This window comes from Dendrobates tinctorius, unplaced genomic scaffold, assembly GCF_039654945.1.
Source record: "Dendrobates tinctorius isolate UK_male_01 unplaced genomic scaffold, ASM3965494v1 ptg000161l, whole genome shotgun sequence".
NCBI lineage: Eukaryota > Metazoa > Chordata > Amphibia > Anura > Dendrobatidae > Dendrobates > Dendrobates tinctorius.
The window spans coordinates 8,667,736-8,682,907 of NW_027361828.1; the positions used below are offsets into that span (position 1 = coordinate 8,667,736).

The 15,172-nt window shown below is 45.4% G+C and overlaps 2 protein-coding genes across 7 annotated transcripts in view; one reads left to right on the forward strand and one right to left on the reverse strand.

The window, feature by feature from the left end:
• The window catches only part of ANAPC10 (anaphase promoting complex subunit 10), a 126,698-nt gene extending 117,613 nt beyond the window's left edge, over positions 1-9,085 (reverse strand). For 2 of the 5 annotated variants that reach the window (XM_073549793.1, XM_073549797.1), the window contains exons 1-3: positions 8,777-8,914; positions 8,520-8,596; positions 6,698-6,822 (exon numbers count right to left, since the gene is read on the reverse strand). In XM_073549793.1, the coding sequence (XP_073405894.1) occupies positions 6,698-6,812 (115 nt within the window). In that variant the 5' untranslated portion in view covers positions 6,813-6,822; positions 8,520-8,596; positions 8,777-8,914. Of the gene's footprint in view, positions 1-6,697; positions 6,823-7,093; positions 7,672-7,724; positions 8,456-8,519; positions 8,597-8,776; positions 8,915-8,948 lie in introns of those variants that run through there. The other 3 variants (XM_073549794.1, XM_073549795.1, XM_073549796.1) reach the window with 3 other exon arrangements.
• Positions 8,801-15,172, forward strand: part of ABCE1 (ATP binding cassette subfamily E member 1) — a 100,501-nt gene continuing 94,129 nt past the window's right edge. The window contains exon 1 of one of the 2 annotated variants that reach the window (XM_073549792.1): positions 8,801-8,944. The gene's annotated coding sequence lies outside the window, so the exon portion shown is untranslated. Of the gene's footprint in view, positions 8,945-8,979; positions 9,116-15,172 lie in introns of those variants that run through there. The other variant, XM_073549791.1, reaches the window with a different exon arrangement.

The following is a 15,172-nucleotide window of genomic DNA, read 5'->3' on the forward strand; positions in this document are numbered from 1 at the left end:
GCCGGTGCTCAAGAAAGACATTACTGAACTTGAAAGGGTTCAAAGGCGGGCAGAAAGACATTACTGAACTTGAAAGGGTTCAAAGGCCGGCTACTAAAATGATAAATGGAGTTGGTTCACTACAATACCCAGAAAGGTTAACAAAATTAGGTCTATTCACTCTAGAAAAGAGAAGACTTAGGGGAGACCTAATATATATGTACAAGTATATCAGAGGGCAATACAGAGATCTCTCCAATGAACTGTTTGTACCAAGGACTGTGACAAGAACAAGGGGGCATCTCTTCGTTTGGAGGAAAGACAATTTCTGCACCAGCATAGAAGAGGGTTCTTCACGGTAAGAGCAGTGAGGCTCTGGAATTCTCTTCCTGAGGAAGTGGTGATGGCCAACTCACTGAATGAATTTAAGAAAGGAATGGATGCTTTTCTTGTGAGTAACAGTATAGAAAGTTACGAATAACATAATATTAATGTATAGGTAGATGGTTGACCCAGCTTAGGGGAAGGAATTTTTTTCCCTATGGAGAAAATTGGCTTCTACTCTGTGGGTTTTTTTGCCTTCCCCAGGATCAACAATGCAGAACGGCTGCACTAAAAATAGGCTGAACTAGATGGACATAAGGTCTTCCTCCAGCCTTCAAAACTATGTTACTCAGCAAGGCAATCTTGCAAGTGGTACAAGCGGTAAAGAACGCAGTGTGCTTCTTAGTAGCCCTTTTGGCCTCCTTAGACAGAGACAGTGCCCCCAAAGGGTTACAGGCAAAGCCTGGGCTGCAGATGATGTGAATGTGCAGAGAAGGGGTTAAGCTTTCTTCTGAAGGCAAATGCAGTTTATCCACGGTCCTGATGCTGTGTCCCCAGGAGGAATAGCGACGGCCTTGCAGCGTCAGGAGGTGCTGTCAGTCAGTGCGCGTGCCCCCGCAGCCGTCACAGAGCAGGCTGAGGTGAAAAAGACATGTCCCCCGAGACTAGCAGGGCGCTTCTCGTACAGAACGAGAAGCGCCAAGGACGTGGGCGGCGGCGATATGTAAATTGCGGCCTAGTCAACCGAAAAGCCGGGGACTAAATTTCTAGGCCTACCCGCGGTGTGCGCCGGGAGGAGAAAACGGAAGCGCCTCGACGGGGGGGCTGGTGTACCACCGCTGACAATAGGTCAGCGCTTCTCCCAGGGACCAGGACCCGACCCCATACCTCCAATCCAGTGCTCACGCAGGCCACTGCTATCCAGGACCCAGCCCGCAAATCTCATCCTCCCGGGCGATGCAGCAGAGTTGGAGGCGTTCTTAAAGGGGTATACCTCAATCGATCCTCCCTATAGGCAGAGGGATGGAGAGAGGCCATGGGGCTGATTCAGGACATCCGAAGCCCTCCTAAAGTCTTCTCCGTGCGGGAAGATCGGGACCGTAAAGGAACCGTCGCCCAGAAGAATCAGGTATGCCCCAGTTGTCAAAGGAGAGGGTACGGGGAGGTATACTCCACGTTCTCGCCTGTTGTTTGTTCGGGGGAGAGCGGACCCTTGAAAGGAATCCGTCGCCCCTTTCACTCCGTTAATTAAAAAATAATTTACAGAAAAAAAATTAAATCGAAAATAAAAAACGTTGGAGGTCTGAAGCCAGACCCAAGTGCCTCCTAGTGACACTAAGCAAGAACTGGGGAAATCTTAGCCAGCGACAGGGTGTATACTGCAGAGGAGGAGTTAACTTCTGTGTTCACTTAGTGTCTTCCTAGTGGCAAGCAGCATAACACCCATGGTCCCGTGTCCCCCAATGAGGCGTAGGAGAAAAACATTGTACTTTATGATAGTGGTAAAACTTGTTCTATGTGACTTGCTTTTATGAAGAAAAAAAAAAAAACTGAAAATTTCACAATTTTCAAACTTTTAATTCTTGTGCCCTTAGACCAGAGAGTTATGTCACACAAAATAGTTTCCTATATGTCCACTTTACATCAACTAAAATTACAATTTTTTTTTAAGGCACCACATTACATTTGAAGTGAATATGGGACTATATGACAAAATACCCAAAAGAGTGACACCATTCTAAAAGCTGCACCCTTCAAGGTGCTCTAAACCACATTCAACAAGTTTTATGAATCCATCAGTGTTTCACAGGAACTGAAGCAAAGTGGAAGGAAAAAAATAAACCTTTAACTTTTTTTTCCAACAAAAATTTTACTTTAGACCAACTTTTTAGTTTCACAAGGGTAACAGGAGAAAACGGACCCCAAGATTTGTTGCGCGATTGCTCCCAAGTATGCAGTTACCTCATATGTGGGGGAAATCTACTGTTTGGGCACACAGCAGAACTCGGAAGGAAAGGAGTACCGTTTGACTTTTGGAACGCAAAATTGGCTGGAATCAAAAATGGATGTCATGTCACGAGAGCCCCTGATGTGCCTAAAAAGCGGAAACCAGGGCTGTGGAATCGATGTCCATTTTGGTGGAGTCGGAATAAAATGGACCAACTCCTAAAATACCTAGCAAAATGGGTACAGTAGTTAAATTATGTGCTGTAAATGTTTTCCTAAGAAATTGAGAAAGTTATGAAATGTCATATAAATGTCTGTTCTGTTCCTGATCTAGGCTTTTAGTTGAGATTAATCTGTAGGAGGTTTGGCTTACCGACTCCACAGCTCTGGTGGAAACCCACCTCCACAAGTGACCTCACTTCGGAAACTAGACTCATCAAGGAACATATCCAGATGTATGGTGAGCACCTTGAACCCCCAAGTGCTTCTCAGAAATTGATAACATTGAGCCGCGAAAATAAATTAGAAGTAAAACAAAAAAAACACTTTCCACAAAAATGTTCTTTAGGCCTCAATTTTTTTTATTTTCAAAAGGGTAAAATTGTTGTGCAATTTCTCCCGAGTACGCAGATACCCCATACGTGGGGGAAATCTACTGTTTGAGCTCATGGCAGGGCTCGGAAGGGAAAGGAGAGATATTTTGGATCACAGACTTTGATGGAATGGTCCACGGGGATCAGGTCGCGTTTGGAGAAGCCTGGATGTGTCTAAACAGTGAAAATCCCCCACACGTGACTCTATATTGGAACTGATCTAGTGTTTCCTGGTTTGTGAATTTTATAGTGTAGTGTCATATGCGAGTAGTGTAGAGTGCAGCAGGTTGGCATACGTGAGTTGTGCAAGTCAAAAATGAATTTAGTAGTTCAAGCATATATGGTACAGTTTGAAGCATTCTGTTATACACAGTCCAGGTTTGTCGGGGCAAGTGTGGCATTGATAAGTGGTGTCCTTGCCTTTCCGCCTTCTGTAACCCACTCGGCACCTGTTTTGCAACCTTCCTTTATTTGTGGTTTGAGGGACCTCACCGGGGAAGTGTTGGCCTGGTACAATACAAGCACCTTCAGTTCTGGAAGTACTGGGGCCCACTTCATTCTGACTTCAAAACATGAGGGCCTTCATCACTACCTCCTGGAACTAAAGGTACATACCGGTCTGTCCTGCACATCGCGATAGCACGAAAGCGTCGCACATTGCCATCTGTATGATGTGCAGGGACAGCTTCTTCTAGCACATCATGGCTTTTTTTCATGGCGCTGTATGACTGGAGGATTTGATCAGACAGATCAACTCCCATGATGTTCTTGTTGTACACAAGTACACAGTCTGGTTTAGTGACTTGGGTACCTCGTACAGTGGTGGAGGTGCTGCCGTCACCATGAATCCTGGTCTAGATAAAGACATGCCTCTAGTCCTTGTACTTGACCACCATAATATTGTCGCTACACTGGGCTCTGCTCTCACCTAATGTGAGCAGCTGCCCAATTAGCATCTTAGGGAGGCATCCCTGATTTTTGCAGACAGTACTAAAAAATTTGTTAACATAAAAACAGACTTACTAAATGAATATCAATGAAAAAAAATTTACTTAGTGCCCGCAACTAACACTTACTACATTCAGTAAAAAATACTGCAGTAGTCACCGATTATTACAGAATATTTTACTATCCCTAATCTAGTTCTATCAACTAATCTAATTTTTTTTTTTTCTTTCTGATCAGTAATGTTAGCCACCGATCAGCATTCAATGGCTGTAGGATGAACACACGGATGTCGTACACAAACAGGAGAAAAAAAAATAAGTCCTTGCCAGAAGCAAACGTGCCAATCAGTGATGTGTGTGATCAGCTGTTCGGCGGCTGTAGGACACACGCACGGACTTGGTCCAAAGCAGGTAAGGTGGGGGCACGGGGGAGAAAAAAAAAAAAGAAGAAAAAAGTCCTGGAAAACAGAGAACACGATTGCCGATCAGTGATTTGTGTCACAGATCAGCGTTCGACACTGCAGGATGTGCAAAAAAAAATAAAAAGTCAAAAGTCGACCAATTAAATACTGATCAGCAATCGACGGCAGGAGGGGGCGAAGGGGATTGGGGTAGACTATGACAAATCACAGGAACACCAGCAGTAGTGATGGAACAGGCTTCAAAAAGTCTGTGGCACCATAAGGCCCAGCACAGCACAACAGATCAGCACTATGACCGCTGTGCAGCTAGAATGAAGATGTGCAGGGCGGTCATAGTAGGACAGATCGTATCTGTGTACTCTGACTGGTGCGATCGGCATCCTCATCATATTGCACTAATCAGAGCTGACCCTGGTGACGCTGTCGTTGCTAGGCTCCTGCCTATGATTAGTGCCGTTACAGCACCGATCATACGCTGGACATCAGCATTTCAGACAATTTCATTGCTTGAAAAAGCTGTGATTAGTTGTTCAAAATTGCAACTGTAGTTGCGGGGCAAGATGCATCACTAACCAAACACCATCAAGACCAAGGAGATCTCCAAGCAAGTTAGAGACAAAGTTGGCGAGACGTACAAGTCAGGGTTGGGTTATAAAAAAATATCCTAATCTCTGTTGATCCTCTGAAGGCACCATCAAATCCATTATCATCAAATATCAGCAAGTGGAAAGAACAAGGTACCACAAAAAAAACTACCAATAGAGGGCTGCCCACCAAAACTCTCAGCCCGGGCAAGGAGAGCACTAATCAGAGAGGCAGAACAGAGATCAAAGGTAACCTGGAAGAAGCTGCAGAATTCCCAAGTAGAGACCAGAATATCTATCCATACGACCAAAATAAGCCATTCACTCCATAGAGGTGGCCTTTATGAGAGTGTGAAGAAAAAAAAGCCTTTACTTACTCAAAAAAAAAAAAAAAATTACAGCTTGCTTTGAGTTTGCCAAAAGACAAGTGGGAGACTCCACAAATGTATGGAAGAAGGTGCTGTGATTAGAGCAGACTAAAATTGAGCTTTTCGGCCACCAAGGTAAATATGTCTGACTCCAAACCAGAACAGCTCATCACCCCAAGAACACCATTCCCACAGTGAAACATGCTGGTGACAGTATCATGCTGTGGGCATGAGTTTAGGGGAAGATGAATAGTGCAAAAAAATAGGTATATTCTTGAGGAAAAACCTGTTTCAGTCTATCAGTAATTTTAGAGCATAACGGAGGTTCAGCTTCCAACAAGACAATAGCACAAAGCATAATGCTAAAGTATCATTCAAATGGTTTTAGGGGAAATAATTTGGCGTGGCCTAGTCAAAGCCCAGACCTTAATTCAATTGAGAATCTGTGTTGTCAGACTTGAATATTGCTGCTCACCAGAGGAAACCATCTAACGTGAAGGATTTGGAGAAGTTTTGCCTTGAGTAATGGGCAAAAATCCCAGTGTCAAGATGTGGAAAGCTCTTAGACTTATCCAAAGAGACTTGCAGCTGTAATTGCCGCAAAAGGAGGTTCTGTAAAATACTGACTTTAGGGGGGTGAATAGTTCTGCACAATGAAGTTTTCAGTTATTTTGTCTTATTTTATTTGCTTCACAATAAGAAGAAAACCAAATGTTCACCGTTGTAGGCATGTTCTTCACAAGAACTGAAGCAAACCCTTAAAAAAAAAAAAAAAAAAAAAAAAAAAAAGTGAAATTCCAAGTTGTGAGGTATCAAAAACACAAAAAATGCCAAGGGGATGAATACTTTCACAAGACACTGTGTGCTCTATGTTCATGTTGTGACAGTGAAACAGCTGCGACACATGGAGCCGCGGCGCCGAACTGATCAGCAGGAGCGCTTCAGGTAGCCAGGTTCCCGCGGCAGCTTATTCGGTAAGCACTACAGCTTGCCGAATGAAGAGGGAGCCGAACAAATTCGCTCATCTCTAGTTGTGATCCCTCTCAGGTAGAAGTAAGGAGCATAGGAAAATCAACATATGAGCTGAATGGCTGTGCACAAATTACACATAGAATCAATTATGTTACTATCAAACATTTTTATAGCACTTTTCTCACAATGGTCTCAGTATGAGCAAAATCTCTACAAAAGACCTTCATCTCTATATCCCCAATGACACATTACCGAGTTCAAAAAGATTGTCCCATAAACCACATTATAATGGGGGAACTGAATGGTGGACACCCAAAGATCATGAGAATGTGGTCCCCAAAGTCGCTTGTGTGAATGGAGAGGTAACGCACACGTGCACTTTGTACACGAGCACCACTGCCATAATGATCGAACTGTGGCGTACTTCTGCTCCATTCACACAGGGAACGTTGGGCTCCCAGGTTTTGTGATGCCTGTGGGTCCAACTGGCCTAACTCAGATTTGTTAGTTATTTTATGTATCGTTTTCTTGGCAAACATTACAAAATTGTTAACATTATACCTGGCTTGCAAGACGACAAAGACCAAACAGCTTGAGAACCAATTTCTCGTACAGTTCCAGTTCTTTTCAGCTGGTTAGGATCGGCACCTGGGGGAGTCTTGTTGGGTGTTGTCATTTCCAATTATCTGGAGAGAAGTCACAAATCTGCACTGTGATAACTGATCGCAGACTGTTAATACAAACATTATGCCACAATCTAGTTAACATGTTTGGTTTTTCCCTCCTCCTCCTGGCAGCTGCAGCAATACAAGTATTGTTACATTACTGCTTGCTCTGTGGTTGCCATGGTAGCATCTATTGTAAACCAAATTGTATAGGTACCTTTGTGCAGAGAATTTTCTGAAATGTACAGTATTTGACTCATGATGAAAGTTTAGATGCTGAGACATGCATTACCTGAGAGAATGAAGAGGTTACACCTCTACTGATGTCAGCTTCACTTGGGCGAAGTAGTAAACCAGTTGCAACACCTGACAATGAGCAGCTTCGCAAGTTACCTTGTTAAAATGTTCTAGTCTCAAGACTGGAGGGACTTTTAAATGACATTCTTCCTCCTTGTTGCCTAGATTACTGGCCACCTCTGCAGTCTACGAATGGTGGTCTCCTAGGTAAGGAGCACAACACTTACAAGCTCTTCCCGAGCGCTGGTCTGAGTCTGGTTGGATCTGGCCAGATTCAGTTTCCCTGTGCTACTCTGACACTCCACAGGAAACGCTGCTTCATAAAGGAACTGGGCAGCACATAAGGAGGATCCAAGTAAAAGACGGTGGCTTCACCATCCAACTTGCTTTATTATGACATCAAAAATACAGAAACAGCAAACTGACTATGATTTGAGCCATGTATGTTTAGCTCTGAAATGATGCAGTATTTCTGAGAAAAGCATACTGTGAAAGCTGCTGGGGACTGAGTCACACAAATGACTAGTTGAAAAGGCAGGGACCTGCCAGCGTCTCCATGACTGCTGCTAATGACTGACAGAGCTCTCCCTATAGAGGAACACAGGGAGAAACCACCAGGTACTCACCAGTTCGATTAGTCTCCCATGCAGTTTCGCCCCCAATAAGCTTTTAATGTATGTTTTTGTCTGCAATTTTGCAGCGTTTGAGTCATACATACATGACTGAGATCACACAGCCAATGCCTGATCCATGTAGCACCGTGGCTCAAGCAGCATGCATGCATCAGCTGACAGGTTCCCTTTAAAGTAGCATCAGAGAGTGCACAGTTTGGGCCAGCAGCACAATGATGATCCTTGTGTCTGAAATGTCAATCAAGCAGGAGTGCACCTGACGAATGAATGAAGGTAAGAAACCCCCTTCCATGTTGCACACCTGCTACGCATTTGGAGTTTTGTATGCGAGAACCTGAGTTCTGATGTCTCTGCGAATGTATGAGAAAATTACCAGACAACTGTCAAAAAAGCCAGAAGTCTGCTGCTCACCAAGGATCTGCCTGGCACAGCCTGTGGCCACCGACCACTAACATGTATGAGACCCCCACAGTGATTACAGCAGGCAAAACAGACTGAAGGAGAGGTTCAACTGTGCTTATTACACAGGTTGGGGTGGTCTGGCTGCTGTGGGGGTTCAAGCTCTGCTTATTACGGGGGGTGGGTCCGACTCTGGAGGCTTCCGGCTCTGCTTATTTACAGGGGGTGGTCCGACTCTGGAGGGTTCCGGATCTGCTTATTTACAGGGGGTGGTCTGACTCTGGAAGCTGGAGGGTTCTGGCTCTGCTTATTACAGTGGGTGGTCCGGGTCTGCTTATTACAGGGGGGTCCACTGCTCCACTTTACAGAAAACCTATGATAGCCACAAACCTCGCTGTTCTTCCCAGTAGGGAGGCTCCTAAATCCAAGCTGAGGCACAAACCGGGGAATAAAACCTGAGATATATCCTGAAAAAGACCAAGAAATTCCGTTATCACTCAGTATCCTGATAACTCATGTATTACTGTACTAGTAGGGGCGGGAGCCTGGAGCCCTACAGACACCATACAGGGAGATACATGCACCGGAGCCATTACTCCTGCCAACCCCCCACACTGTGCACATGCAGAGAGGACGCGGGTACGTGCCTGCTCCGTCCAGCTGCCGCAGTGCTCACTCCATCCCAGGGACACCAGCTCTACAGCAAACACACTCAACCAGACCCGCCAGCCTCCAGGCGCTCGGCTCCAGCTGATGACGTCACCAACACCACTCGCGGCCCAACGAAGCGTTCCACAGTGACACGCAACGCTTACGTACGTCTGCACACCAGTGGTGTGGGAGGGGGTGGTAGCGGCGGCCATCTTGGCCGGTTTCTCTTCGTGTGCTTTGCACGTTACTGGTCGGGGGAGAAGCGCAAGTGTTACCGCTGAGAAAAGGGGGGACAGGCGGGCGTAAGTCTTCCCTGCCGACCGGCTCCTCCTCCGGTGAGTGGCCGTCACGGCCTAGTATCCGCTCTCCGCTGTATGGAGGCCTGCTGGGTCTCACTTTTCCGTGTGTGTATATATATATATATATATGTGTGTGTGTGTGGCCCGTGTCATGCTGGATGTGGATGCATCTCCTTCCACAGTAGTAAGATGGATTAGCTGCCTATAGTCTACATGTAACCACTGTCCATACAGCTGCCAGATGATTTGTACGTCTACAGCACTGTAAGGCTTTGTGCACACGGTGCGGATCCTCCTGCGGATTTTTCCACGCAGATTTTAAGAAATCCTCAGGTCAAATGACTTGCATTTTTCCTGCAGATTTCTTCCTTTTTTTGCGGTTTTACTGCCGTTTTTGTGCGGTTTTCCACCTGCGGATTTGTAGAATGGAGCAGGTGGAAAACTGCAGCAAAACCGCACAAAATAAGTCACATGCTGCTTTTTTTTTTTTTTACCGCACAAAATCCGCAGCATGTGCACACTCCCTACAGTCCCAGGACAGGCAGCAGAGCATATGTCCAAATCTGAGCCACAGATGGATCCGCAGTATGGCTCCTACCCACATATACACATATATGTATATATATATATACATACACAGTACAGACCAAAAGTTTGGACACACCTTCTCATTCAAAGAGTTTTCTTTATTTTCATGACTATGAAAATTGTAGATTCACTCTGAAGGCATCAAAACTATGAATTAACACATGTGGAATTATATAATTAACAAAAAAGTGTGAAACAACTGAAAATATATCTTATATTTTAGGTTTTTCAAAGTAGCCACCTTTTGCTTTGATTACTGCTTTGCACACTCTTGGCATTCTCTTGATGAGCTTCAAGAGGTAGTCACCAGAAATGGTCTTCCAACAGTCTTGAAGGAGTTCCCAGAGATGCTTAGCACTTGTTGGCCCTTTTGCCTTCACTCTGTGGTTCAGCTCACCCCAAACCATCTCGATTGGGTTCAGGTCTGGTGACTGTGGAGGCCAGGTCATCTGGCGTAACACCCCATCACTCTCCTTCTTGGTCAAATAGCCCTTACACAGCCTGGAGGTGTGTTTGAGGCCATTGTACTGTTGAAAAATAAATGATGGTCCAACTAAATGCAAAATATATATATATATATATATTTATATACAAATACACGCACTGGTTTTATGACTAATGCTAGGACTGAGATCCCCATTCTGGTAGTCAGGAGCATCCATTATGTATAACCCTTCCAATGCTTCTGCCCCTATTCCATTGTTAGGCAGAAAAGCCTCTGACTCCCCAGGAGACATGAGCTTTCCTCCCCTGAATATTTGGCAGTGAGCTGGGGGAAATAAACCAGTTGTTCTGTGTAACACATCATGTTTTCAGGATTTCCTCAGTATTGTACAGGCGAGAGAACCTGTGGCAGTTTCTGAAGCCTTAATAATAATTCCATCCTTTGCACAAAAGTTAAACTAAGGAAATCCTAAAACATGACGTGTTGGGGGCCGTGAGGACTGGCGTTAGGGAAGCACTATTCTAACATATGCTGTCACTCACAGGTTATTGGAGTTTTCTTTTTTTTCCACTCACACACTTCTGATGTTTTCATGGTCTCATTTTGACACATAAGAAATGGCCATTCGGTCATTCACTGGTGCTTGCTTTCTTCATCTGGACGCCATTTCCTGACTGTTGAGAGGGAACTGGGAGCAGATCCTGCAACTTTGCCGCTGTTGTAATCTGCTGCGTGTTTTCTACCTAAGAAAAAATCTGTCCTGAAAATTAGCAGTGTTTCCACTCATGGTGGACATATTCTTTGTTCTGTGAGGGGCACAGACAGTGCTTAGAACCTGCCGCTCACTAGTGATGACCCTTTCCAGTGTGGATTGTAGTCGTAATTGCATTGGACAAGCCATATGTGGCAGCTCTTCTGCAGACTTGGTAACTTACTTCTAACTTTTAAGTGCCATCTGCACAACTCAAACGTGAAAACGAGATGACTTTCTATTAACTGGCCGCAGTCTTAGTGAGGACCTACACTCGACTATTCCAGGAATAGTGACATGATCATCCATTGGAGCCAATCTGTGCCGCAGTCCTCTGCTCTGGCTAAGCCGGATTCTCACATTCAGTCATTTATGAGGCTGTTGGGTTCAGCTCAGGAGACCCACTGCCAGTACAGAAGTTGGAAGTGTAAGGCTGTGTTCACACTTTTTTTTAATGCAAATTTTAAGCTGCTTACAAAAAGCAGGTTTTGATAAAAGTTTAGTGGCCCAAATAAATCCTCTTTAGGTCTTTGCACCAAAAACGTATCAAAAACTGTGTTTTTGCACTTACCCATTGTTTCCGGTGGGGGAGAAAACGCGAATAGGCTGAAAGAAGACAGGCTGCAGTTTTCAAAAACGCAACAGTTTTCCAAATCAGGAAAAAAAGCGTGAGATTTCTGAAATCTCATAGACTTTGCTGGCACTGTAAGGTCCCGGGTGCACACGATCCAGAAGTGGCAGCGCTTTGGGTGCAGCGCATGTTCGCTGCCGTCTTTTGAGCGCAGGTGCGGATTCTCTGCGTCCAATACATTCTATTGGTGAAATTGCTGTCTGGAAAGAGGTGCCACATGTCCGTCTCCACGGGTGATCCGTGGGCATCTCTGGACACATAGTGGGCATGTGATTTCTTGAAATCCCATCCACTCTAATGTAACATCTGGACTCTGTGGGTTGGACGCTGCACAAGTACACAGCGTCCAACCCGCAGCGTTTACTGATCGTCTGCACAAACCCTAAAATGCATCTTAAAATTTTCATTACAAAAAGTTGTGAACATAGCCACCAGGCTATTAGGGGAAATCCAAAGTGAGCAGGTGTTGCCCAATAATGTGTCCCATCAGTTAGGGATATGGTACTTTTAGTTTCTTGGAATACCCAATATCTGAATTGTTCTCATGCCCGCAATCAGAATCAGGAAGCCATTGGAATTGCTAGTCCCTATGTCGCCTCTTCAGACACTTAATAGTCCAGACGTGCTTTCAACAGTGACTAAAACCCTTGTATACTAGCGAGTGCCCGCTGGTGTCATGGCCACTGCCTCCTTCTATAACTCCCAATGTCATGGCTGTAGCTCAGTAATTGCTCTGGGGTAATGTGCTGTTATCTGGCTGTGCTGGGATGGTAGGACCTGCCGCCTGGGGTGAGATGCTGGCCTATGCAGCAGTTCTGTTCCTCAGTCTTATCTTTCTGGCTTTTGTGTAACCTTGCTGAGCTTTGCTTGGGCTTCTGTCAGGTTTTTGCAGACTAGTAAGTTCCACGGCTATCTCTGTGGCCAGTATGGTCACATAATGTGGCTCCTGATAGGCTTTGTTACTAAATGGTAATATATTTTCTCCAAAGCTGCATTGTTTTTCATGCGCTTGTGCAAGAACCCCTTGATATATTACCCCGTAGTGTCATTCGTTTCCCATGTGCAATCATCTTTGTCATGATTACCTAAACATTAGAGCGCCAATTGTTAAATACTTGGGCCAATTTAAAGGGAACCTGTCACTCTGAGAAATGCTAGTTACCTGCAGAGAAGGAGTGGAATGATATTCTCTCTGCTGCTGCTCGCTTCCAGTCATTGGGGAGATGCAGGGGACTGTAACAATCATTATACAGTGAGTGCGCGGTTCTCACTCCCCCTGCACAGTGTTTCGCAGGCTGGTCTGCAGCATGTGTCCCGAGGACGATGTCATAGTGCCAGGGAGTGACTACAGCCGCACTCGCTGTGTAACCTGCACAGATCTGATGCCTGGAAGCAAGCAGAAAAACAACTTTCTCCCTGTATCCTCTCCTCCTGTAAGTACACTGCACATGGTTTACACGCTATTTACTTATACATTACCCATAGTAAATGGCTTTTCTCCAGGTAAGATGCTCTCAGGCTTTGTAGAGTTAGAGAGGGGTGGAGATAGATGGCAAGGTTCTCTTAAATGCTGACACTTCCCCCTACCCAATTCTAGTTGATTGTCAGGTCTCTCACATATTTAGGGAGAAATCTGTTGGCTTACCAAGCTAGATTTTCTCCAAAAAGCTGCAGTTGTGCTGCCAGGCTTTGATTTGCACAGGTAGGCAGAGACCTGCCAATCTACATGGGACCCGCATGTTCAGCTAATCTCCAGCGCCACTTGGTCCACATCTGCTTTTAGGGTGTGTGCACACGTTGCGGATTCTGCTGCGGATCCGCAGCGGATTTGGCCCTGCAGATCCGCAGCAGTTTCTGCTGCGTTGTGCAGTACCATTTTAAGTCAATGCAAAATGAAAACCGCAGTGCCCACGGTGCGGATTTTTCCGTCCAGATTTGCTGCTGTTTTAAATCCGCTGCATGTCACCTCTTTGTGTGGATTCCGCAACGGTTTGGCACCTGCTATATGATAGGTGTCAAACTGCAGTGGAAAACCGGAGGCTAAACCGCACTAAATTTGCAGATAAACCGCAGGTTTTTTGACATTTAGACAAATCTGCGCGGAAAAATCCCCAGCAGAATCCGCAACGTGTGCACACACCATTAAAGTCCCACTCCAGTGTTTTTTTTTATTATTATTATTATAGCGCAGGAAAGGTCCAGCCCCTACTCTCATACTTAGCACCCGCTGTCTTCACCTATCACCGCTGCTCCCGTCAGTCTTCAGCAGTCTGGGGCCTGCAGAATCGCTCAGGTGTTTGCCGGAGTGAGCCAGAGGTCACTTTTCAATGCAAGTTAACGAGAGCCTTGTTCTGACTCCGCATAGACTTACACTGAGAGCTTGTGACCGTTACTTCCGGACAGTAAGACGTTGCAGTTAAAGATGGCGCCGCAGAAAAGGAGTGGAGCCTATAGAAGGCAATGACTGTGGCAGGTAAATATTAGAACTCAGTCGGGGACCTTAGGTTTGAAGCCCCACTCCAGTTCCGGAAAAAAAATACCTGCTGCAGTTGTGGTTTAACGCATGTTTTTCTCTGAAACGCTGCAGGATTTGTGTCAAAGGTACTTGGCTGCATTTATACAGCCAATGTCTGATACATGCTGCTCTTTTACTGCTTTTTCATGAGATAGCACTTAAAAACATGTATAGGTGACAGACAATATAAACAAAGCCTAACTTATATGTCATTAGAGGAAACCGGTCACCAGAAAAACCACTATTAACCTACACATAAGGAGTTAATCTGCAGGTTAATAGCATTACCAACCTGCTCTGTGACCGCTCTTAGCCGAACGCTGTGGGGAGAAAATGAATCCCCCCTCCCTGCAGAGTTCCGATCTCAGGAGCGGTGCGAATGCTGGTTTAGTCACCACCACTCTAAGTATACGGAGCGTCAGCTGTAACCATGCACCCCACACTGAGTGACAGCTAACCCAAACCAACGCAGAGCGAGTGTCAGTCAGGAGCAATAACAGCCTCCGCTCTCTATACTCAGAGCGATGACACTACCGGCGCCGACCCCGTGACTGAAAGTAGAACACTGGGTGGAGTGGGGGGGAGTAAAGTTCACTTGTATAAGTGCAGACACCGGGCAGGTTAATAAATCTACTATCCTGCAGATTAATCCCATATGTGCAGGGTAATAGCATTTTTTCTGGAGACAGGTTCTCTTTAAATAGCTTGCAATGTATCCTATTTTACTCTATGGGTGTGTTCTGCTGTTAGGCCTTTTACTCATCAGTTCTAAAAACACATTGTGGACCTAGCCGTAAGTTAAAGGGGTCGTGCCACAAACAAAAGTTAATTTTAATCAAGAGATCTTGGAATAATAATAATGTCCACAATTGGAAGTGTTTACAAAAAAAAAAAATGTTCCTGTGCTGAGACAATCTTATAAATGTGCCACTGCTGGGTACTGTGTAATGGCTGTGTCTGACCTTACAGCAGTGGTCCCCAACCTTTCTGACCTAGAGAGCCACATTCCGTTCGGTAAGAGCGTCGCAAGCCACATTCTGGTCTGACAGGGCGTCACGAGCAGCATCCAGCTCCCTCCCCCTCACAGTAGTGGCAACCAGAGCCCCCATTACGGGTATAGTGATAACCAAAGCTTTATAACAAGATCCAGCGGTCCCCACAAT